Source organism: Protopterus annectens, chromosome 16.part0 (genome assembly GCF_019279795.1).
Source record: "Protopterus annectens isolate FY-2018-M chromosome 16.part0, PAN1.0, whole genome shotgun sequence".
Lineage (NCBI taxonomy): Eukaryota > Metazoa > Chordata > Ceratodontiformes > Protopteridae > Protopterus > Protopterus annectens.
Genome location: NC_056750.1, coordinates 881,121,124 through 881,148,613, shown reverse-complemented (window position 1 = coordinate 881,148,613; position 27,490 = coordinate 881,121,124). Strand labels below are relative to the sequence as shown.

Genomic DNA, 27,490 nt, shown 5'->3' with positions numbered 1-27,490 from the left:
AGTATCCATCAGTCTGAGAGAAACAGTAGTCAGAGAAGTCATCATTTTTTGTCTAGTTTCGGTAGTGCGAGAGGCCTCCTCAGAAGTCGGTGCCTGCGTAGTGACTCTGGATCCAATGAAGGCTGGGAAGACAAAGAAGATTTCTGCAGCATACTGGACTCTGAAAAGTTCATGGTAGAGGCCTGCATCAATACAGAATTGGGTATCAGAGGCTGTGAAAGCGCCTCACTGAATTCTGGAGAGCTGATAACCTGCTTACCGGTGGAATCGTCGGAAGGCTTAGCTTTGTGTGGTCTATCTTTATCTTTTCGTTTTTTCAGAATGTTGACAGAATGCTGACTGACAGACACCATTTCGGAATGCAAAGACAGAAGACGAAAATACCTGTCTACAATAAGAGCCCTACGGCGAATGGTTCTCGTTAAAGAGGGCACAGAACCGGCAATGGGGGGACATCATAGTCTGGGTCTAAACAAGTAATGCAGTATGAATGGAAGCCTCTGTGTGGGATCTGCTTTCCAGAGGCGAGATGATTGTTAACTTTTTCGGACCTCGGTTAGTGCAAGAAAAAAGGATCACCAACGGGGTACTTAGCTAGACGTTTTCAGCTGTAATTCAAACTCTGGTAGTGACCGACCGGCACACTTGCAAACTGCTTCTGCTTCGCTCTCCATGGCAAGAAAGACTGATGTAATGACATCGGCTGCCTTGCTTTATAGCACTGACAAACTGACATCAGTCACAAGTGACAGCATCCAATGCAGAAAAACATTGACTCTGGTATTCGGGCCGGCCGAGGGCTACCACAGCAGGGATAACCCACAGGTGATGACTGCAACAGTGAAACATGAAGAACATCAGTAGTTATACTGCCCCAAAAATCATGTACAAATAAGTTCAAGGATGATACTAAAACATGATCAGACTCCACAGTTACAGGCAGTGTTCTTTTAGTTCAACTAATTACCCAAATGACAGCTGACAAAATATACTCTAAGTACAGATCTACAAGCGGTGCAAACAGTGATGGTTAAGGACAACCCAACGTATAACTAGCTTATTTACACAGTAAGTGGATCAGCTTCAAGTGAGAGTCTTTTAGAATATCATAGTTATATGTGGGCAGTCGCTATTCTGCATCTATGGAACACAAGAAGAGGGGAAATAAATTGAAACAGTTCAAGAGTAGTAGCTTCACACAAAATGATACTTTTGGGTGTTTACTGGTGAGAGTCAATGAAAGATGAGAAGGAGGGCACCTTGTGGTAAAATTAACATAAGGGGCAGATGACCACAATGTCACTGGGTTTAATAACACAACAGGAACGCAGTGGTAGGCTGTTAAATCTTCTAATTCCTGGGACATGCAACACTTATTTTTCACTGCAACTATAATGGTTTAGCAGTTGGTAGATGTTTATGATAATACAGTGCAAGAATGAGTTTGGTGCTTTGCATAACTTACTGACAGAGACAGAATTACATGCAACATCAAATTGATCAAGTCAGAGGAGGACTGTCAAAAGTAGCAGAGGAAACATGACAAAGCACTAGTTATGTGGTTTAAATATTTTAAATTGAAAGCGTGATTGAGGAGCTGGACATGTGCAAAATAACAACTGTAACACAAAGGGAAAGTACAAGTGAAAATGAAATAGGATGGGCCTCAAACTAGCAGTTAGACAGCACACAAGGTGCAAGCAATACACATGAGCCAGTCAGCCTACACCTGCTACTGACTCAAAGAACATAACCAAATATATTCTAATCATTTGGATAATGTTTACAAGTCATTCATTCATAGTTTGTCTGCACTGCAGAGTATTCGCATCTATTATACATCTGACCTTCTTTGTTCAAGAATTCAGGCCAAAAGCTAAAAATAATGTGGCGACAAAGGCCCAAATATCTGAAACAACTGTTAATTACTCTAATTCACATAAAATGTTAATAAATCAACTGGTTCTATATCAAGATGCACTTTCTGAAGAGAAAGAACAAAACTCTAATGTCAAACGTTACTGACTACCTGTAATCCACAGTAATTTACCAGAAAAAGAAAATGTTTGAGAGACATGAAAAAATATAAGGTAAAATTAGGGATGTCTTGCAAAATTCCAGACAACTGAGAAACATGCTATCATATCTTACCACTGTGTATTTGTGTGTATTGCAATGGCTATACATGTTAACTTCTCAGGGGTCCAAACAGAAAAATGATGGGGTCCGAAAGAAGAGATAAAATCAGCAAGCAAAGGAGAGTAATATTGCTGGGACTGAATTCATACTCAAGACTTAGTACCTTCACAAATATTTTTTTTTTTTACAAAATCTCACTGAGACAACACATATAGACTGTATTTTATACAGTATATATCATGGACACGAGTAAAAGACAGCTGGGTTCACATGTCCCAGGATAAAAAAATGTACCAAATCCTGGTAGGCAGACTGGTGCCAGGACTAGAAAAAAATGACAGCTGAATTCTCAAGACATGGAAACATTCCTACAAAGGGGTTAGGCTAGGCTCAGGATGACCCCCCACCCCCATTGCAGAAGGAAGTAGTAGTCCACAAACAAAAACTGACAGGAAAAGCAAATATATTACTGTGCAGCTAAATCAATAACAGATGATATCATACCACAAAAAACAGGGCAGTAAGAAAAAAGGAAGGGGAGAAATAAAATGCCATCATAGAAGTATCAAATAGAGAAAACTACAACGCAATTAAGACAAGAGTACAGAAAAGAGAACAGATTAACAAAAACATTCAAAGATAGATGTAATAAAAGCAACAAGCAGTATCAAAACAGATCAGGACCTATCGTGCACTACTGCAAATAATAAACTAAAGATAACAGCACAGGCAGAAAAACTTAGAAGATATGCAGATAAATATAAAGGAAAAGTACAAAAATAAGCAATTTATTGATGACCAATATCAACAACTGAAAAACAAGGCAAAAGGAATAGAACTGCCATCACAAGAAGAAGAAGCAAATCCTATGGAATGTAGCAAAGATGCTGAATGGATAGAAGTAAAAGAAAGAATAAGAAGTTCAAATGTATAGGATATGAAATGGGACAAAGTAACAGCCAGAGAAATTGAAACAAGATTAAGAAAAGCTCCTAGTTGGAAAACCCTAGGTCCAGATGCCGTACCCAACTTCTGGTTAAAAGTATTAACATCTTTACATGAACATTTAGCCATGAGTAAGAACTATTTATATGCACACCCCGAAGAGACACCAACCTGGTTAACAGGAAAAACAATACTCCTCCTTAACAGCGAACCTATAAGCTATTCTAAAAACTATAGACCAATAACTTGCCCTCCAATGATGTATAAACTATACACTGGAATTGATGCCAACAGAGTTTATAGTCATTTAGAAGAAAACTCAACCATGGCAGTAGACCAAAGGGTAACAGTAGAAAGTCATATGGAACAAAGGATCTTTTGGTGTTGTCATAACAGAGAACTACAAAAAGGGGAAAATCTAGGTATGGCATGGATAGGCTACAAAAAAAAAGCATTTAACACCATCCCGCATTCATGGACAAAAAACTGCTTACAAATGTATAACATATACCCTGCACTGATTGATTACATTACAGCGACCATGAAACAGTGGTAAACTACTTAGCAGTTAAGCCATGATAAAGGCCAAATTATTTTTCCAGGGATAAAAATTCACAAGGGGATATTCCAGGGTGACTCTGGTCACTGTTGCTCTTTTGTCTTGCCCTTAACCCATTAAGCTGTCTACTTAACAGATTAGGTCATGGCTACCACTTGGCTCCTAGAAAAGAACAAAGTGTAAAGACTTCTAGTCGTCCTTTTGTGGATGACTTAAAACTGCACAGTTTGTCAGATGAGGAACTAAAAGAACAACTACAAGTGGTCAAAACTTTCTCAGATGATACAAGAATGTCATTTGTTCTAGATAAATGTGCAGAAGCAGCCATTAAAGCAGGAAAGCTACAGCACCAAGAAAACTTCAGTTTGGGACAAGAATGTGATATAAAAACTTCAGCAAGAGGGAGTGTATAAATATTTGGGAACGGATGAAGGATCAAAAATAAAACATGAACAAATGCAAATCAAACGTGGGAATAGTTTTGAAGACTAAAATTAATACTGACAACAGCTCTGACAACTAAGAACAAAGTCCAAGCTATAAACCAGTTTCCTCTTCTTGCCCTATCTTACAGTTTTGGAGTGATTTACTGGCCCCCAAAAGGTATTGGATCAGTTGGACAGGAAAGCAAGAAAAAAAATGTCTTGTTTATCAAATGATTTAGAAAAATTAATGTATACCAAGATTATATATTCCCCATTCTGAAGAAGACATGGGCATCCTTGAAATTGATTACATGTATAGATCTGCAATCGTAGGACTGCATACGTACCTGCTGACCTCACAAAAACCAAACATAGTGAAAGTTATAAAACATGAGGAGAATAAGTCTAAGGTGACTTCCCTGTTTAGCTCAGCAGAAGCATATTAATTTCAAGCGGGAATGGAAATCAAGCCAGAAATGGATAAAAATCAGGCAGAAACTGAATAAGCCTAAAAGCAAAAGAAAGAGTATAAGGTGACAGATCAGATGAGAATGCAAGAAATGTAGAAAATGTAAAAAAAAAAAAATAGTTGCAGGTACAGAAAACTCTTTGGACAACCTCATGTCAATCTGAACCGAATGCAGGAATGGTTAAGGAGAGGTAAATTGAAACAAAAAGATGAAAAGTTAATAGTGGCAGTCCAGGATAATGGACAACATACATGCTGGTTTACAAACTCCATTAAACATGTGGGAGAAACAGACAAATTCAGGTTTTATAAACAGAATTAGAAATAGTCACACATCCTGTTGCTGAGTAAAAAACTGTCCTTCGGCTTTTCCTGGTTAGGGATTGCCACAGCAGAACTCCAGTCCGCTAAAGATTGGCAGTGAATTTTTACAGTGTTGAGTTGCCAGCCCAGCACCCAACCTTCAAAGAAGGCACCCCCACATAAGCTCGCACCTACCTGCATGTCTTTAAATTCACTCGACTGTGGGAAGGGCATGCAGACTCCACACAGAAGAGAGCGGAGAATCGAATTGGAGAACCTCTTGCTGTGAGGCAATAACGCTAACCTCTGCACCACCGCGTGATTCACTAATGGTAAAAGGACTGTATACTGAAAGTCATAATAATGTGGCAAGACTGTTGCATTGCGGGGGTGCAGACATTATCATATTATTAAAGTATCTGAGAAGCATTGGAAACATGAGCCACAGCGCAACATAGAAGATGATGATGTTTATATCACATGGAGTCACCCTTTACCAACATGTAAGAAAACCAGATAAAGTAGTCCATGACAAGATGAGAAAATTAGCATTGATCATTGAAATTGCTATATCCAGTGATTGTCTCCTTCTATATGCAAGGCACTGCAAACTCATAAAATACAAGGATTTACAGGCAGAAACTAGGGCAATGTGGAAGAAGGAAGCCCAGACAGCTCCAGTGGTAATAGGAGCAATGGGTCTTATAAAAAGAATTTACAATCGTATTTGGATATTTTATCATTACAAGTAACTCCATATGAAAAAAGAAGGAGTCAATTCTGGGCACATTGCAGGTGCTACAAATAGCACTTCTCGCCAGCATTAAAAATGATAATTTCATGAACTTTGATGATACTTCGACTTAGGAATGGGGTCTATTCCTGTCATGGTATTAGAAACCCAAAAGACTTGGAGAAATTTAAATGAGGGTTAAGTTAGATAGAACTTTACAATCAACAAACAAACATAAAATATATACAAGTTTAAACAATGTATGCTCCGCCTTAATGGTGTTCTACATTATTTGCAAAATCCTTGATAAATACACTTATGCAATACATAAAGAAAACATACCACTGTTAAACTATAATCAGTTACCCGATCTTATATATAAAATAAAACACATGTAATGAAAAGTACACTTACAGTTAGAAAACCAACAGTTTCCTGTTTTCTAGGCTGTGGCTTATCACACAGGGTTTTACAAGTTGCTATAACATTATTTTTAAGGTTTTCGGCATTTTCTTCCATGTCTTCCAAAGTCAGTGTTATTTCCTTCCTGAACTCCAAACTGGCATTAGATATTTTTACACTGGTGACCACAGCATCATGTTTTGAACATTCAAAGTTTTCTTCCACCTGTATAAGAGCTGCTACTTTGTTATTTTTAAGCTGTTGGAGTAATTTTTGCTCGCGGTCATGTAGAAACAAATGCAGTTTTGTAAACTCTTGTATAATGTACTGTTCCAAACTATAAGCATCTTCCTGGAAAACAAACACACAAAGAATCAAGTTAAGTGCCTGTACATTACAATGTCAGTTTTTTGTCTATGCACCTTTTCTCATACAACCAAGAGTGAAGGTCAGTCCTGTCACAGAGATGCCAAGCACCTGTCCACAACATTTGTGACCTGAGTTTAACACTTAGGCCATAGCAAGAAAAGAGGGACAATCACCTAGGGTACTCTGTCTCTGAGAATGTTCAAAGGAGATAACAATATACAGATGACCCCTAACAAAAAATAAAGTCACATGACCCCTAACAAAAAATAAAGTCACTGCAAATTGTTGATTACACAAACAGGTATGGCAGGAAGGAAACATGAAAAAAGGAAAAGGCAGGTACTTGTGTATTTGAAGGGTTGGTTTCTGACATTCCACTCTGTTACCTAGATGGTCTCCAATGACTGAAATGTCTCTGTGGATATGTACAATTGTCAAGAGGCTATAATCCTAGAAATCCTTTCCACATGTAAGAAGCAAAGTGGGCATAGTCCCTCCAACAACATTAGTATACAATTAACAGAAATGTTTGTTGAAAGAAACCATTTTGGTTGGCCTATGACCTTGGTCAGAGCAGAACAGCAAGGCCTCATCAATCAGGTCCTGCTATTGTATGGAGTTTGTTTTCAAAAAAGGGAATACATGGGGATTATCCATATAAAAGTTACTTCCACAATGTAAAAATTAGTACATAAAAACACAAATAAGTTTGCCATGATTCAGCCACAGCAAACCAAGAATTTGCAATGCAACTGTAATTATGTGTTTTACATTGGGCCAGTCTTAGGTCTTTGTAGAAATTTGGGTACATGCATGTGATGTAGCATGACTTGTAGGTGTCTGATGCTGGGAAACACATGGGACGCAAAATGGGTGGCACTGACCTATGGGAAATACTGTTCAGAGGAGGTGCCTAATGGCCATTGTGAGACACTCATTTTATTACATTAACCAGAAATTGTGATTAGCCAAGCATCAGCTAATGAGGTTCGCTGTCAATAGCTCCACCTTTAAAAGACTAGGATCAGTCTGCACTTTTTTCTTCTTCCCTTCCTTAGCAACACTACGGAAAGTAGAGTTGTGCAAAATCTTACCAATAGGAGTAGATGACCCTCTAATCACTGTTGCAGTATTCTTCACTGAAGAGCTCTCCTACCAAAGACAGCTCAACATCCACCCAGCATAACAAAGACTTTAGATCTTATAGATTTTATACGTCACACATATGCTCCCTGCATTGCGTGTGAAGCATAAAGGTGACGTATGGACACAAATATTCAGATTTGAATTTCCCAAACGGGAACAAAATACTTCCACAAGACAATGTAGAACATGTACATCCAAAGAAAAAGTTCCAAAGGGAAAGGAAGCAAGAGCCCCTCAGCAAGGAGGGTAACAAAAGGACAAAAGGCAGAGGCAAGAGCCATAACTGGGGGGGTGTTTTGAGGGGCTGAATACTGCAACAGAGAAGAGAAGAACATCTACTATTATGGAAATATTCTACACAACTGTACCAACTCCTTCAATATCACTGTTGCAGTATTCTTCAGTGAAAAAAAAAGACCAACAGCTAAGAAGAAGAATGGGAGGTGGAAGGCACAAAAGAGCCATCTATAAACCCACAAATATTAGCCCTGGCAAAACCTGCTCTCGCCCCTGGAAACAGCAACCAGTTTATAATGTTTAGTAAAAATATAAACAGTGGACCAAGTAGCAACTTCAAGGATGGAATTAGTGCCCAAACCCTTGTAAAAGGCACCAGAAGAGGCAAGCACCCTAGCAGAAAGTTTCTTTAAGAAGAAAGACATTTGCCATGAAAGAAATAAGAGCAAATGACCTTAGAGATTCAGAATTAGAAGGTTTGCTTGGAATTAGCTAAACCCAAAGTCCTGATATGAAATGAAACAAAGTCTCTCAGATTTGTGAATAATCTTTGCTTTATCTAAATATCATCTCCGTTGTCTATGCAGGTCCAAGGTGTATAGAATCTTCTCACTGGCAGACTGCAAAGAAGGAAAAAGGAAATTAAACAGACTTATTAAGCGAAAAGTTACTAACCACCATGGGCATAAAAGAAGGATGAGTACAGAGAAACAACCCATCCCTGTGAAAAATTTAAAAAAAAAAAAAAAAAGAGGAATGGCCATAACAGCCCAAAGCTCAAGCACTCTCTTGGCAGAAGTTAAGAGCCAACAGCTGAATAGCCTTCCAAGTACTACTAAGTTGCAAGAAAGATGAGCTATGGGTTCAAAAGAAGTCAATTTTTCAAGAATAAAACTAAGGTCCCAAGAAGGAGGAATAGGCTCTCTTGAAGGCCTGATATGATTGACACCTTTAAAAAAAATCGCTAAACCTCAAACAGAGAGGCTAAAAGAGGGCTCAAGGGCAGACAAGCAGAGATAGCGGTCAGGTAAGCTATAACCAAAGAATATGCCAAGCCAGCATGGAGCAGATCACACAAATGAGCCCCTACTGAGAAGGGATCCTGATGACAAGAGAGGCACCAAACAGAAAATCTATTCAATTTAGACATACATGATTTTATATTTTTTTAAGAAAATGTTTTAATTTACATATTTACAATGTATACAAAGGAAGGAATAAATTCAACATCACATACTGTTACACAGTGTTAGCAATACATTAAATCATCAAGGTAATATTGTACAATTAAGAGTCTTGGTATTTTAATATCAACATTTCAAGGCTATCTTAAGTATGATTTATAGAACTTACTCTAAATCACTTCTTTTTCAGTTTTATAAATTATTGCTGTTAAATTTAAAATTTCTTCTGAATTCGATTTCCAGTCTTTTGTAATAACTTTTCTAGCTACTGCCAGGAGACTTCAGAATAATTTTTATTGTTTGGCTTTTACAAGTAAAGGAAGTGGAACATTCATTAGTATTACTGATCAAGTTAAAGAACATTTGTCAGACAATAACCCCTTAAAAACACACTTATATCTTCCAAATATACATTTATTTTTTCACAATCCATAAAGATGGGTGTCCTATCAGCTTTTACATCTGTACTGTCTCCAACAGACTGAAATTACTTTACCAAATTTAAAGATTTTACAGGGAGTAAAAAACAAAACATTCCATTTATATATTTTCACATAAAACTTTCCAGTATAAACTTGAAAACGTTTGACTAACTTTGTTAAAAGTAACAAAGTTTTATTCTTACCATTTATTGAGTCACTCAATCCATTACTATCTAAAAAGTGCCAGAATTTTGCAACAAAATTATTTATAATTAACTAATTTAAAACTTGGACAAACTTCTTTTGTAGGTCAATTTACCTTCAGTGATAGCATTCATGCATTCAAATAAAGGGGGAACAGTTCCTAGTCACTCACATTATCTACAAGTTCATTTGACAGATACATCCAACTTATAATCTTTCTCTCAACTTAGCTTTTCAGTTTCCAAAATCTGATCCTGAATGGTTTTCCATTGCCTAGTGTAAGTTGAGTCTATCCAATGTATAATACAGTTAAAAATTTGCAGCAACAGAATAAGGTTCTACATCTGGTAAGTTAATAACACCATATATCCATAATTTTATACAATTTCTATAAGCAATTCTCTGATTATTAGGACACCATAAAGAGTGAATTTAACATTTTTTCCATTTTCTTTCAAAGTTTTTTGTCAGGTATTGACTATTATATGAGCAATGTATATAATCATTTTAGTAAGTACTAGCCTATCCTCAAAAGTAAAAAAAAATCATTCCATTTTATAATAAAAATGTATCACTTCAATTATTTAAAAAAAAAATTATGATCTTATTCACATGTTGATAAATTTTATTCGTAAATATTTTAGTTTGTTTCCTTCCCAATAATATTTATCTTTAAACCTACTATCTAGTAAATGATTTAAAACTGAAGTTTTGGTTTTATAATTAAAATTTCAGCAGCTATACTTCTTGAAACTTTTCAAGTTCAGCTATTTCTTCAATTGAATAATTTAAATCTGCTATAGTTAGTAAAATATAATCTGCAAAAACTGTATTATAGACTGATAATCCTTGTTAACTGAGAATCCTTTCACTGCTTCTTCTACAATTAGCCAAGGATTTGACAGATAATGCAAACACTAGAGGGGACAAGGGACACCATTGTTTTGTGCCTTTGTTTAAAGTGAATCCTTGAGAAATATAATATCAGATTTTAATATATGCTTTGGATCCTCTACACAGGTTTTTAAATATTGCAAAAACTGTTCTGGAAATGGAAACACTTCAAGTTTTAAACAAGTAGTTCCAATCTACATAATTAAAAGCTCTCTTGATATCCAAGCTAATTAGGGTCACTTTCTTGTTAATTCCTTTTGCTAAATCTAACAAAGTTACCACTCTTTTTATATTATTATACATTAATCTGTTTACTACACATCCTGTTTGATCTCTACTATTATCTCAATCCTGTAGTGAAGCCAGAAGCAATTAATTTATACTCTAAATTTAATAATGAAATAGGTCTATATGAGGAAACTGATTTTCTTTTCCTTGCTTAAGCATAAGTGAGATTACAAAAAAATTCTATGAGGGAGGAATTATTCTGTCACTCTGAATTATCCTGAAAATGTTGGTCAGTAATTCTAAACTATTTAAACAGAAGCAGACTATATAATTCCATATTTAAACCATCTAACCCAGTATTTTCCTCTTTTTAAAAGCTTCTATTAGGGTAATAGGCTTATTCAGAGATATTTGTTGGTCTAAGTTTATTAATAACATTTTTTTCTTTAATTACTGATCAATTTTGTAAACATCATAATTTTTTTTTATCTTTATTAAAATCCTCATGGATTTTTAAAAAATACTAACCATTTCCTCTATGTCCGAAAACAAGCTTTTTAGTGTGAGGATTTCAGATATTACTGATTTGTGCCTTTTTGCTTAATATCTATGTAGATTTTTTTGAAGTCATCACATAACTGTGCAATCTTATTTTTTATAAAGCTCTCTGTACTTTATGCATTAAAGCTGTTTGATATTGTGTTATTTTGTTATGACTTTGGTATTATTTAATTTCTTTGTTTCTTGTTCAGACTTCACTTTATATATTTCATCTTGCATTTCTAAAAACTCTTTATTCCACTCTTTCATTTTATTTCTAGCCAATCTTCCCATTCTCTCTTTAATATGCATTTTTAAGGTGTCCCATAGTACAACTTTACTAACCTGACCATTATCATTCAAAGATAAAAAAATTCTCAGTTTACTTTTTTTAAGATAACTTAACTTTTTTTAATTTCATCATATGTACTGGGATTCTATAAATTATCTAAAATTATTTATATCCATTAACATATTAATTCTTAGTGCGTTATGATCAGATAAAGGATAATGAATAGTTTAGAAATAAACATCTTCTATACTAGACATGCAGTTAAAATCCATTGTTCAAATTAAACTACCCTTCCAATGTCTTTGTATAAGTTTAAGTGCTCTTTAGCCATTCTTACACCAATTCCAGTGATCCAATAAAATAGCTGTGTATAGAGTTTGCCATTATATTTAATTATTACAACTATATACATTCATTTGGGATCATTAAAGGATCCCATGACCTTAGGCATTACATCACTTCCTCTCCTCTTTTTAAAAGAAGCAGATGATAAAGATATACAAAATTTAAATAACTTACATTATGTTATCAAGTGTGTCTCTTGCAAGAATATAATTTCTTTTCTATTTAAGATCTCATTAATTATATTAATCTATACAGCAACAAAAGGCTAACTAGTCATACTGTGTATTAAAAAAATAATTTTTAAAGATGACATATACAATTAATATGGTGAATAAATGTAAGACTGTAATGCATTCCCCCAGCACTGATTTAACATTGCACACTTTTGAATTCTTCCTTTCTACAAACTAAACAAAACTCAAACATAAATCTACAACTGTAACTTTATATATTTCTAATAAAAAGACAATCTACCATGGATGTCAAAGCTCCTAGTTTGCCTATCAAACAGACAAACTACTATACTATCTCGCTGCCAACCAATACATAAAAATTCATAAAAAAAATAGCCAAAAGCTACCATGGCTTACCAATGACTAATATATTATAAACAAGTTAAAATAAGACACAGTTAATTTAGTTGTATATTTGCCATTTAAAACTATTCCAACATTACTACATACAGGTTTAATCCTCCTCACCAATATTAAATAATTCAGCAAATGTTGCATTATATACTGATGTAACAGCAGTATAAATTATCCATTAAATATTCCTAAATTATTCACTCACTCAACATTATTACTAAATCTTTAATAAATAAGTTGAACAAAATGGTACCCTGAAGAAATAAAGATACCTGTAAACTTACAGGTGTCCGGTACAAAAAGAAAATAAATGTACATATATATTCCTCATGCTAAAAGATATGCACATTTTATGGATCTAATAAAATCTCTAAATTAAAAGTGCGAGTGTCTATATATCTCAATATTGTGTAATACTCAATATGATAAATATCAAAATATTTAAAAATCTTTTATCTTATTAAACTTAATCATAAATATATGTACATTACTGAGGTCAAAGAGAATGCCTTGCTATTTACATAGACTAAAAAAAGTACTGGCAGTCTATATTGCATTAAAAAGTTATAATGTGCTTAATTCAAATCCTATTCTCTCTTTCTGGCATCAAACATATTGAAAACTTAACTTTACTTTCTATTAAAATGGCTATACTAATTCATCAATATAAACACTCAAATTTCAGCTTTGCTTTATGAAATTAGTTACTGCAGGTAGTATCAGTGAATCTAATAAACATCAATATGTAAAAAGCTTCAAAGTTCACATGACCCAGCTTCAAATTTCAGCTTTCAGGACAATTCTGAAATATTTTTATATGACTGGCTATGTAAATTATATGAGATCTTCTACATTCACATTTCTGCCATTGTATGTACAATGTATACATACCTTTCTTATATATGCAGTTTATTTATATTTATATATATATATATATATATATATATATATATATATATATATAATATATATCTACTTTGATTCACTGAAAACTCATTTCACTGAATTGCAAAACACTCACATCAAATCGCTAAAAGTTCAAGTCACTCAAAACTCATTTCACTAAATCTAAGTACTGTTGGGCAAATAAAACATATATGCCCTTTTCCCCACTGTAGTGTGATCCTGGAGTTAGTATATATAGTTAGGGGGTGTGGTGGGCATAGCCCCCCACCTACTTTTGGTTTTATATTGTTGACTTTCAATGAAATGAGATTCATAAATATAAAAGCCAAGTAGGTGGGGGGGGGGCTATGCCCCCCTAACTATATACACCAACTCCAGGATCACACTATAGTGGGGAAAAGGGCATATGCATTTTATTTGCCTAACAGTACTTCCATTCAATGAAATGCGATTCAGTGAAATGAGTTTTTATGATCTGAGCTTTCAGAGATTTTTTGAGGGTGAATTGAAATTTGGTGAAATGAGTTTTCAGTGAATCAAAGTAGACCCATATATATATATATATATATATATATATATATATATATATATATATATATATACACACACACACACATATATATATACATACACACACACACATATATATATTAGATTTAACACTACAGCATAAACCATTAACTTCAGCAAAATACAAGCAAATTGTATGTCCACAACAGCTCAGTATAAAACATTACTATAGACTTTGTTTTACCAATTTTTCACTTCAAAGAAAAGAACAAAAAATAGATGTTATTTTAAGTAGATGTCTCACATATACTTAAAAAAAAAAGAAAAAGATAAGTTACTTTCTGTTTTCACAGACATAAGTTATGAAATTTGACCTATATTTTCTTTATCTTTAGAACAGCTCAAGGCAAGAAGCAAGGCAAGCAAGAATCCAGACAACTAAACATTCCTTTATTCTTAAGCTTTTTTTAAGCATGGTTTTCTTTTCTGAGGTAGTTTATGAAGCATGTGTTAAATAGGAAAAAAGACAAAATCACCAGCACTTTAATGCTACTAATTAGCATACAACTTGGATCTGACATTTAGCTCACCCAGCAATGCTAAGCCAAGTTAAACAAAATAAAATTCTTAAGTTACTAATTCTATTGCTTTTAATTTAATGACATTCTCTTGCAAGAAACATTTCAACATTTATAACATTTACAGGTTTAGTTAAATTTACTGCAAATATAATAAAACTAACCATTTATATTCCTTATGAAAAATGTTTTAGCTTAAAATATAAATACATACTTACATATGTTTTTAAGCTTAAAGTCTAATACAAATCCTTTAAATCCACTGTTTCAGAAAATAAAAGTCCTCCAATCAGAGAATAAAAGTCATGCGATTTTAAGCTTTTTAGTTTTAGAAGCAGTTTCCAGGAATTCAACTCATTTTGTCTTGTGAGGGATATACTGTTCCAATCCATTTTTTTTTCAGTATTAAGGATTTTAACTTTTGCTGACAAAAGTGGATGCCTCCTCCAGTGTGTCAAATATTTTAGTTCCTTCAGAAATAAACAAGTTGATCTCTGAGGAGATACCAAAGTGACTTACAAAATATATTTAAGTTCCTTGATAAGCAATCAACAGGATTTTCTTTTACTCGTTACTTTACTGGAATAATCACTGCCAAATTTGACTAACATTCTCCTATTTTAATAATTGGTCAGGACCATGCTGTTTTAGTATACACAACTATAATTGAATGTGATAGTGAGTTTTCTTTCTTCAAAAGCACTCTCAGGGATCCATGTGCCCTTTTAATTCCAAAAGAGTCAGGTAGATTTAATGTTTTATGTAGCCAGGTTGGTTAGAAATGTATTACATTGTCTCCCTCATACTTATGTATACCATAAATTTTAATGTTATTTCATCTCAGGAGGCAGTTATTTTCTTTTAAAAGACATTCAGTCCAAAACTCACCTTCAGTTATTCTCCCTTCATGATCATTTAAAGCTTCTTCCCTACTGCTGATCTTTGCACTTTGTATATGTTCTATCTTCTTCCCAGTATCTTCTTTGAAGCTTTCTATTTTGGCATCCAATTTGCCCATTTTAAGTAATACATACAGCATACTTGATATTAATGACTGATGTCTTTTTTAAACACAAGAATCTTGAGTATCATTTCTTGAGTGGCACAAGTTGAAGTCTCTTCTCTCGTAACCAAGCAGATGAAATTGACAAGAATATTACAGCTTTTGAAGAACCTGAAGCTATAAATCTTTTCTCTATTAGTGAATAGAATTAGATGAGTATCTCCATATTTTAAATTATTTTGATTATAATTTTCTGTCACAGAAAAGTTTTCAGTCACTGAGCTTTCACCGGTTGCTGCTGTCAGCAATCGTGGCCATGCCCCCCCCCCCCCCCCCCAGACATATATAATTTTTTGGTAGAAAGTTTCCTGGCCTCCTGCAGAACCCAAAGTAAATCCTCAGAAAAGAAGTACATAAAGAAAGTCAAAACCTTATCAGCCAGAGTATCATACAAAGCGTGGACAGCAAGTATGGATAAGAGATCACTTGTCTTGCGTGAGAAGATCCACCCACTGAAGTAACTTGTGGTAATTGCCCCTGGCAAGATACAAATGAGAAAACGATGCTGTCTGAGCTAAAAGAAGTTACTAACAAGATTTTGGGAAAAGTCTTGCTTGATCTTATGCAGAATTCTTGGCAGGGGGTGAAGGCATACAGAAACATTCCCTTTCCTTCCAAGGAAAAGGCAGGGCATCCATTTTCCATGTCACAGAACTTAGTATTCTCAAACAGAATAAAGGAAGTTGTCTGTACAGAGGGGTAGCAAAAATAATTACCTAATATCCCACTAATAGACCATTATCCAGAAACGCATCTCTGTAAAGCATCCATTCGGGAGTCTGTGTTCTGACCTGCTGAGACTCTGCCACTAGATTGTGCTCTGAAGGAAAGTTAAGTGTCTGAAGAGTCACTGGATAATGGTTAGCCAGATACCAGGCCTAAAGAGTTAGCTTGCAAAGAAAATAAGACGACCTTACACATTCCTGCTTGTTGATATACCACACCACGGTGGCATTGTCCATGAAGATTTTCAGGCTGCTGAGGAGAAAATGGGAATAAAAGGCCTGTAGAGCCAGAAGCAGAGCCATCATCTCTTCAACTCTGATATGGTCTGACCTCCAATGAAGAGGCCAGAGACCCTGAACTTTCACAGAGCCACAAGAAGCACCCCACTCCAGGTCAGAAGTGCCCATAAATGGTTCTTGTGAAGGAAATGGAGCATGAACGGGCAGTCCTAGACTGAGAAAAAATTGCTGAATCCACCTGTGCAGCTTGAATTTGAGATGAGGAAGCAAAGGAACTCCATGGGGGTGGCATTCGTGAAGCTACACTGACTTCCAGTATCACTGCAGGTTTCCTTGTATGGAGCCTGTCAAGTGGAAGCATGGGAATGATGAAGGCCATAAACCCCAGGATCTTGAGAAATTCCCCAGCCATGACAGTGGACAGAGGTAAAAGAAACCAGAAGAAGGCTGTCAGAGATAAAAAAAAAACACTCGGGGGTAGGAAGAGAGGCCAACTTGGGAATAGTCTGAATCCTGCAACCAAGAAAAATATAATCTTGAGAGGATATAAGCACTGACTTCTTGAGATTGATGGGGAACCCTGATGACTGCTATGAGAGTCTAAATTGGAAAGTACACTCAATGGAAGCATTGTTTACATTGGAAAATGCTGATGTCTGTGCAGTTCAAGGCCACAGAGAGCACCCTGAACATGTAAGGCTATAATGCCTTCCACATGTTCAAGCCTCAAAAACGAGCATGAAAGAACCAAAGGTGAGGGTGTATACATCTTAACTGAGGACAAACATATCTCAACACTGGTTAAACAGTACGACTCCCTAGAGCTACTCCAAGTCCAACTAACTGTAGATAAAACTCCCTTCCACATCATTGTTAACTATAGGGCCCCCACCATGAACCACAAGAACCCCTCTGCTTACCTGTACCTACTTGAGTCCCTCACTATATAGCTAAAATCCTAGGTCATGGGTGATTTCAAAAACATGCTTGGCTCATGGTTCCTGCACTTTAATACAAATGCTCTGGAATAGATAGGAGAGTTGAGCCCCTTATGGGGGTGCAGACTAAGCTTAGTACTCCCCAACATAGGTGGTCTCTGCCCTACTCCCCATGTGTTGCCCTCGCTGGTAAGGTCTGATCACAAATCAGTCTTGTTTGAACTAATGATCATACCTGACCTCCTCACCTCCCCTGAAGCAAAAAGGATGAAAATTTTCTCCAAAGCAAACTACAGCCTCCTACGTGATGGCATAAATAGTTTTAAACCCTTTGCTACCACTGTCAACAATGACTCCTAATGAGAGGTGTACACAAATGCCCTGTATACACACCTATAAAAATGTATAGACTTTGCTGTACCTGAATGGATCAAAACAAGGTCTTCACAAAAAAAAAAACAAGCCACCCTAGTGGACATAAGTGTAAGCAGGTTATAAAACAAGAGGAAGAAACTAATGTCTATGAACAAGGGGGAACTAACTTGGCTGAGGAAGGATACTCTCCACAACTTGAACAAGCAATTTAGATATCTTCTAAAGTCCTCTAAAGCCAATTATGAAGCTAAACTAGCATCCTTATCCAAGGATAATAACAAGGCATTCTTTAGTTATGTCAAAAAGCTAAAAGGGAAGGCCCAGTTTTACGCCAAACTAGTAGTGAATGATAACCACTCATATTGAAGCCAAGGACACTGCCAATCTGCTAGCAGATACATTTGGTGGAAACTTCACCCCCCCCCCCCGTCCCCACCAAACATACCACAAAGCACACCTTTTGCCAGTCCTCCACCTAGTATCTCCAAATAGCATGTCATAACTACACTCTCTCCATGGCCAAAACAACAGCCTCTATGGGACGAGATAACATCCCAGGATGCCTACTAAATGGTCTAAAACAGGAACTAGTGGAACCATTTGGCACTCTCTTCAACCACAGTCAGAGTACAGGCCTTGTCCCATCACAGTGGAAAATTCCAACAGCAATTCCCTTGCACAAAGAGGGACCGTAAACTGACCCTGGGTACTATAGTCCCATAAGCCTAACTGGGCTTATATGCAAGGCCATGAAGAGAATCATCATGGACCTTATCCACAATGACACAGATGACCTTCAAACTTCTGACCTGATCCAATTTGGTTTCGTTATGGGTAGAGCATGCTTATTAAACCTGGTGGACTTCTTCAAGAATATAACTAAAGCCCTGGATAAAAGCAAAATAGTACATGCAGCCTATCTTGACTTAGCCAAGGCTTTTTACACAATCCCCCACTCAGGCATCATTGAGAAACTCACCCAGCTGGGGATTAACCCATATATGTCACTAGATGGGTAGCCAACTCACCAACAAGAATGAGTACAGTCAAAGTTGGGGATTCCACCTCTACCAGTATCCAGTTACCAGAAGTGTACCACAAAGATCTGTGCTGGGCCCCATACTGCTTGGAATCTATGTCTCACAATTCCAGGTGAAATTAGATGGCCTGTGGATTACCAGGTTCATTGATGACTGCAAACTGGGTGCAATCACGGAGTCCCACAATTATACTGACATACTACCAAAAAGGCTTACACAGAAAAATGATTGGTGCCAAAGCCATGGACTTGAACTAAAAAAAATGCATTATCCTCCCTTTCAGCAAGATTTGGGAACACAGGTTGATACCAACCTTAACTTTGATCACCATGTGTCCACAGTGGTAAGGGAGTCTTCTATGCTTGCACATCCCATAAGTAAGGGCATTGCATCCAGAGCCAAGGATGTTACAACTCCTCAGTACTCACCCATCTTCAGAACACTAAGAGTACAATGCTCCCTTCTGTACATACCTCACCAGACACCTGCAGCAGCTGGAGACACCACAGGAGTTTTACAGTGAGAACATTCAGGGCCTTCCAACACATGTCCTACAGTGAGAGGATCTTCTGTTCAAGTACTCTGTATCTTATAGGTGGCTGAGAGACAACTTGTGCCTGGCCTACAGAGCAGTCTCGGATGCTGCCCCAATGGAAATGCTGCACATCCACAAGTCAAATTGGACAAGATTTGCTTCCTCTAGGGATCTTAACCTAACCTACAGCATTAACAGGATATGCTGGAGAGACAGGTACATCTTCCAGAGATTGCCATTCCTCTGGAACAAACTCCCAATTCATGAGCTCCTCAATGACCCTACTTAAGCATAACTTAAACGACTGGATGGGAGACCATAAATTTACCTCAGTGGGTGTCACCTATGTCCCTCTTGAATAACAGCAGTTGGTACAGATTATAGACTCACACTGCAAACATAGACCATATGACTCAGTCAGTAAGGGAACAAGTGTACAACATGCCCAGGTTTATAATGGTCCTAGGGACGATAGCCTAGAAACCACCTATGGAGGAGGAGCCTGAATAAGCAGGTAATTTAGATAAAGGAATATCTGTATTCCTTGAAGTCTGCAAAATGCAATGCCAGGAGCAAGTGAGTACCCTTGGGGCAGTAGAAAGGCCAAAGGGCAAAGCACAGAACTGAAAATGACAGGAAGAAACAGAAACAAACATTTCCTGAATGGAGGGTGATTAGGGATGTGTAGATTGGCATCCTTAAGGTCTACAGAGACTAAGAAGGCCTGTAGGAGAACAGGAGGAAACAAAGTCTGAAGAGACAACATCCGGAAAGAAGGGATCTTGAGAAAAGTGTGGGCAGAAAGAGGCGTCCAGAATTGGTCTCCAAGTACCCTCCTTCTGAGGATCGTAAAAACCTCATCCCACTTGAGTGGGTAGAACAGGTTGACTATTGCCCTGATCCAAAAAAAGACTGCAAAACCTATGTGAAGAGAGAGCTGGTCTAGATAAAACTATGGAATGCATGAAAAAGGGGGAGAGATTTCCATATCATGGAATACTCCTGACAAATGACAGACAGCACCCAGGAGTTTTAAGTGATCTGTGGCCAATTTGGGAGAGACAAGGGGATCTGGCTGAAGGGAAGATGACACAAAATGTTAAATATAAACAGGCTTGTCTAGAAAGGAAAGTTTCTGAGATATAGTAGTCTAAGTGGACTTATCAGGATGAATACACCAGCACCCCTTCTTACTTTTGAGAGGTTAAGGGAGTCTGCCTACGAACAAAGGCAGAACAAAGGCAAATTTAGAAGGGCAATTCCTATAAAATTTGGGCATAGAGAAGACAGAAAAATGCTTGAGTTTCTGCACGGCCTTACCCTTACCCTGGAGGGAATTGAGGTCAGCAGCAGCTGTCCCAAAAAGATTTTTATTATCAATAGGAGCATCTAAAAAAGTTTGGGTTTAATATCAGGCAAGGCCAGAAGATGAAGCTAAGAATAATGTCTCATCACTGAAGCAAACAGCAGTCCTAGAAGAGAAGCATCAGCAGCATCGTAACTACATTTCATGGAGTGACGAGCACCCTAGGAAGTGGACCCAAGCAGGGAAAGAGATGAAGCCTTCCCTTCTGAATCAGGAAGGTCAGGCACAACCTTTGTTGCCCGACTAATGACAGCAAAAACATACCTGGTCACGTGGGTCTGGTACTTAACAGCACAAAATAACAAGGTTATAGCAGTTTATACTTTTTTACCCAACCTTTCCATAGCTCTACTATCCTTATCAGAAGGAAGGATGATTGGAAGAAGGCCAAAATTTAGAAGGCTTATCAATTGAGACTCAAACCACAGATGGATCAGCAGAAGGACATTTAAAAGAGAATTTGCAGTTCTTGGGCACCATTGTAGAACCTGTCAGGTGCATTATGGATCGGGGCCAAGAGTCAGGAGCTATAGAGGCAGCAGAGGTGGTATCCAAAAGTGCTGTCAACACAGGGGGAACTGGGGGTGGCTTAAGAGATTCCAGTTGAAGAAGCTCATAGTATCTCATTTGGATGTCAGAGACCTGTGAGCAATCCCACTTAAAGTAGTCCAAACAAGCAACAGTATCCCCAATGGATATATTTTCCAAGGGGGAATCCAGGCTCAAAGAATCCTCTTCCTCTGAGTCACAGTCTAGAGAAGGAATTTGAGAGGAGTATGTAAGGGATTACTCTCCAGAATCTAGGTCTTCATCTGAGAAATCTGGTTCCCTTGTCCTCTTAACAGGCATGGAAGACCAGGGAGGAGCAGATACTGATACCCCTTAGGTTGGTTTCAAGGACATCAAGGCATTAGGCAAGCTCTCAGTAAAATCATGCCACTCAAGTTGTAGATCTTTAGCAATAGGGGCAATAAGCTTGTTCTTTTGCTTTTCTTCAGTGGGACATCTGCCCTAACAACCGTCAGCAGCTCAGTCCCTTGGCAGGATTCAATGATCACAGCAGGAACCCTCTTCCTGGGCTAACATATGAGAAATCTCTCTCGGCCCCTCAGAAATAATCAACAGTGGTTCTCCCTCAATGTCTGGAGCAGACATTTGAAAAGCCTCAGAAGATGGTGATAACTTGGATCCCTGCCAGCCTCCAACATGGGTGCAGCAGAGAAATCTGATGCAAGGACCAGTTGTTCTTGAGGGCTTTCATTTGCTTCTACAGAAACATCCATTGAAGCCTGGACAACAACCGAATCAGGCCTAGACTTTTTAACCTTCTTGGAAGGTGGCTATCCCTCAGGACAAGAGGGTTCTACAATAGCACCCTGATCCAACAATTTAAGATGTTGGTTCTCAAGGTATATGGAGAGGGAGGATAAGTGACTAAGGAAGGTCTTGAGTATGGTGATGGAAAGCACCCATCATGATGGTCTTTAAGGGGAAATCTGCCTCCCACACTAACAGTTTTCTTTCTTGGGTGACATCAACACAGGTAACAATAACACTGATAAAAAAGAGAGAGAAGAAACCCCAATGGGTAATTTAGCTGAAGTCAGTTAAGTAACCAGCAAAGCAGATGGGCATTCAGACCATCAGCAAAGAAGCTCCAAGTATTTGTGTCTGTACATCACATTTTATGCCCTATGCAGGGAGAATACATGTAATGTAGTGTGCTCATAAAATCTAAAGGCTTTAGTATACTGGCTAGAAGTTGAGCTATCTTTGGCAGCAGATCCCTTTAGTGAAGAATAGTGCAACAATGGTATGGAAAGACATCTAATTTATAACCCAGTTCTGACAGGACTGGCTTAAGGTACATCATGTTTAGAAAGTACCGATAAGCTTATGAGTAAAGCAAACTGAACAAGATCTCAAAATATTCTACAGAAAGGTGCCAAAAGTTACATTTTCCTCAAGCTACATATAGTTTTTCACATCAAAACTAGTTAGCACACGGCAGGGATGTAGCCAGAAAATTCCATTTTGTACTCACAAACTCCTTTTATTGCCCCCAAGCCACCTGGCATTTCAAACAGACACATCTTTTAAAATGTTGCTCCCTTGCAGTTAATAAATCTATACATTGTCCTCTGTGGTTCCCTCTTAAACCATTAAAGATATTGTTTTTAGATTTGCAAATCTTGTCTATAAAACAAGCATGTACTTGTTGTATGAGGCATTAATTTAGACAGCTGTAAGAATAGTATAGCTTGAACAAAGTTACAGTGAATCTGAGTGATGTAAAGAAAAAAAATGAGTACAGAGTGTATGCATGGCTAGACACTTGGCACAGGATAGTGATTTCAAAATGGCTGCACATTGAGTAACAGCTTCATTTCAGCTCTCCCAGAGTGACAACAGAAACTCAGAAGAGAGATCCACTAAAACAGATTTTTTTTTGGCGGGGTAAATTTCAGTAACTAGCTAGTAAATGCACTGCCTGGAAGCCAGCAAAAAAGAAATTCAGAGAATCTGAAAGAAAATAAATCACAAAAAAATGAGGAAAAAACACTGACTGGGAAGAATCCTGCAGCTGTTAAGGTTTAATGCAAGAAGACATCCAGTAACCTAGAGGAAAAATAAGTCAAATGTAGTTAGAGTTGATTAAATTAAATGAAACACTGATGGAGTTCATAAACTCAAATAACAAAAGGCTGGAAGAAGCTTTAAAAAGATATTCAGATAAGCTGATAAAACTGCAAAAAATTGAAATGAAGAAAAGGCTGGCCAAATACGAGACTGCTCAAGAAGAGAGCTTTCAAAAAATAATAGAATTGGAGGCAGAGCATGTAGGGGGAAAATTTTCTGCTGTACCAGAAGCTGGGAGGAACAGACTGATTAATTTTATGAAAACACAAGCAATTGGACTGGTATTCCACAGCAAGAGCTGTTAACTGAAAGGGCACATCATGTGTACGCTCCAAACCTGGCCATGAAAAAGCAACCTAGACCTTTAATAGTAAAGATGCAATCCTACCAACTGAAGGAGTTGATTCTAACAAATCTGTGGCAGAAGAACAAAGTACTAAAAGTGGAAGACAGTTGAGTGTTTGTGGAAAATGATTACTCACTGTACGGCAGGCAGAAGAGAAGCAAATTTATTCCACTAGTTAGGGAATGTCAAAAAACAGGTGTGAGATGAACTGCTGTAACCAGCTATCTTCAGAATATTCTTTCCTGGATGGACAAAGACATTTTGATGTATAGCATCTTAAGGAGGAAAGACAAAAGTCTGAAACATGACAGAACATGAAAACCTGAAAATATTGCACTTTTTTGATTTTGTTAAACTTCTAGAGGACTCTAAAGCATATGCCCCACTTCATGTCATTAATGTCTGAAGGAAGAGGAGGAAGAGAGTTAACTGGAAGTAAAAGAAAAGTTTGCTCTTAACAGTAATATTTTTATAATGTAAGATATAATATACATGCTGTATAGATTCTCACTTATTTTCAGGTGTAATGAAGATACTAAAGTAAACATGTGCCCCTGTTTTTTCTTCCTTCCTTTCTCTTTCTCCTCATTCAGTATTAAGAAGTGCAGACAGTGTAATTAAAAAAAAAATCAAGAAATGTTTGGTAAACAAAGTACAATACAAGAAATGATGTGCTTTTTCCTCATTATTGCATAGGGGAATGAATGGATTAATACCCTTGGCTTGACCTAGTAACAATATTTTTAAGAGAAATCAAATAAAAAAAGAACACTGAATATAATAAAGCTTTCCTCTATCAAATACATAAATGCTTGTAGAAGCAACTCTGTATCTGGTTCTCACGTCTCCATGGAGACAATTTAATAAAGAGCAATAAAAACAGAATACTTCTTTCTTTTAATGACTTTCTGGGAGATCAATAACATAAGACAAAACCAGACAACACTTAGAAGCATAGGCTGTACCATGTATCTTAGCATGGACAACCTTCCCTTTAGGCTAACCCAAGTCAGTGAGTATAGCCAGCAGTGTACAACAACTATTCCTATTAAGAGTGTAAAACTTCATTATTTGAAGATATACATATTATTGTGTGTTAGTATTAAGTTAATAGGTTTTAGGAATATATTTGGGTGCATTGTTTGAGTGCTTTTAATGAGACAAAATTGTTTGCACGATGTGACATAGGCTCAAATGGATATGACAGGAAAAACTGTATAAAAGATCAACCTGCCAAACATTACTGTATGCATGCAACACAAAAGCTAGAACTAAAACAACAAACAAAAGGTGGGAATAACTTTTTAACATAACACTTTCTATATTATCTTTAAATGTAAATGGTCTCAACAGATATGCAAAAAGGAGAGAGTAGTGAACTATATTAAAAATGTAGATGCAAATAGCTATGCTACAGAAGACACATTTGGAATGAAATGAACATGCGAGTTTGATAAAGAAAGTTTTTCAGGATGGTTATTCAGTGAAACAAGGAAGACAAAGGAGTACTTCTACTAATTGCAAGAGGAACTCCAATAGTGATAGAAGAGGATAAAAGATAATAAATGGTAAATTTGTAGTACTACGGGGCTACCAGCAAGGGAGGATGATTACACTGGCATGTATTTATATTCCACCTAAAACTTCTACTATGGAGTTTAAGACAACTCTGGGAGAAATAAGCTTTCAGCAGGGAATATTACTTATAGGTGGGGACCGGAATTTGATTTGCAGTAGTGAATATGGGTCTGGGGCCTCAGAAGGGAAAATGAAGGGTACAATTTTGAAGAAATTTATGAAAATATTTGGCATGGAAGATGTGAATTCAGAAGTAGAAGTTCGGAGTGAATTTACATATGATTCCCCAAGTTACACAAATTGAGCTATGTTAGACAGCACTTACATTTCACAGGAACATGCTTATTTAATTGAAAGTTTTGATACACATCCAATAACTATTTCAGATCATGTGCCAATTACAACTAAAATAAAAATGCAGGTTACTTAAATAAAAATGAGACACTGGCACTTTCCCACCTACCTGTTGAAAAGAGAAATTTAAGGAATGGATAGTGGAAACTATTTGCGAGTTATTAGAGAAGACATAAATTTCTTCTGAAAATATAGCTAGCAAGTGTGAAAAAATTAGAGTTTAAAAATAGGGTGGAAATAAAAGTAACAAAAGAACAAGAGGAGGAGCAACAGTAGAATGGTAAGAAGAAAATAAAGTATTACCTTGATAATATGCATGAGTTTAGAAAGACTGCTGTTAAACAACAGTATTTTGATAACACCAGACCACAAAAACTTTTAGCACAATGACTCAGGCAAAAGAAAGTAAGGGTCGTCACCAAACGTAGGGAGCCTATAACAAGAAAGATAGCAAGAGATCCTGTAGATGTAAAAGAAATATTTCAAAAATTTTATGAAAGTCTTTTTAAAACTAGTGAAATATGGAAAGCAAGAAAATGTACAAATGGAAATGTTTATGGAAGAATTAAATATGCCAAGGTAAGAGGACAATGAGGTTCAATTACTAAACAGGATAAGAGGAGATGAGATGAAAATAGCGATGTATAATCAACCCACAGGAAAGTCCCAAGATATAAATGGTATTCCTCTGGAAGTTAGGAGGGGAAAAAAGTGATAAAGAGCTGGAAGGGTTTGTTTAATAGTATTTTAAGAGGAGGAGAAGCACCAACATCCTGGAAGAAAGCGATGATGTCTGTAATACCTAAAGAGGTTAAAAGAACCATCAAATCCAGCTTCATACAGCCCCAATTTAATCTTAAACCATGACTATAAAGTGTTTATGTCTACAATGGCTAAAGAATAGGAAAGGCGATGCCAAACTTGATCGACATGGATCAATGAGGTTGTGGATGGGAGGCAAACATTTGGCAACATTAATAGAACACTGATGTTCCAGAGGGAAGCTGAATGTAAGAAAATACTACTGTTGTTGGAGGGGCTTAATGCAGAGAAAGCATTTGATGGAGTAAACTGGGAGTTTATTAGCAGGGCAATGGAGGCATTTGCATTCCCTGATAAAATTACAAGATTTATTAGGAGGATATATGAGGGATCACGAAAATTAAAGTGGGTGGGTTCTGCTGCTCAAACAGAAATTATGAGAAAGGAGCCAGGCTTGGGTGTCATCGTACCCCTTTCTTATTTGCTATGTATTTAGATCCATTGGCAAAGAAAATAAGACTCAGAAATTCAAGGATATAATTGGCATGTTAGTCAATTTTATATCTGATAAAACCAGAAAAAGGACACTTGAGTGTTGTGGAACATTTTGGGGCAGTTTCACATCTTTTCAGGATACAAAATTAATTAAGCTAAAACAAAGACAATAGGTGTAAATTATGTACACACACTGGTTCAGAAATATCCATATTTAAGGGGACATGATAAAAATGAAATACTTAGAAGAGCACGGATTAAAAAAGATCTGGTGTGACACCTAAGGGTACATGGGAAGAGATTAAACAAAAGATAATACAAAAACTGATAAACTGGAAGTTCTGTTATGTGGCTATGGATAGCAAGATACAAGCAATTAAAATATTTTTAGCCTCTTTAGCTTTGTACACAGGTCAGTCATATTTTTATCAACCAGAGCAAAAGTTGTAGATTGCAGTTAATAGAGTTGAAGTATTTTATTTGGGAGGGTAAGACCTGAAGGGGAATTTTAAAGTTGCACAATTAAGGCTCCCATATAAAGCACAAGCAGAAACCTATAATCCACAGTGGAAAGGGATGGTAAAGAAACAGAAGCAGCTCAAGAAACAAGGACAAT

General features: G+C 36.7%; 1 protein-coding gene across 1 annotated transcript in view; it reads right to left on the bottom strand.

Annotated features, from left to right (window-relative positions):
• The window catches only part of LOC122790903 (zinc finger protein 3-like), a 132,975-nt gene that overhangs the window by 67,802 nt on the left and 37,683 nt on the right, over positions 1–27,490 (bottom strand). Inside the window, 1 exon segment of the mRNA XM_044058583.1 lies at positions 5,988–6,326. Coding sequence (XP_043914518.1) covers positions 5,988–6,326 — 339 coding nt within the window.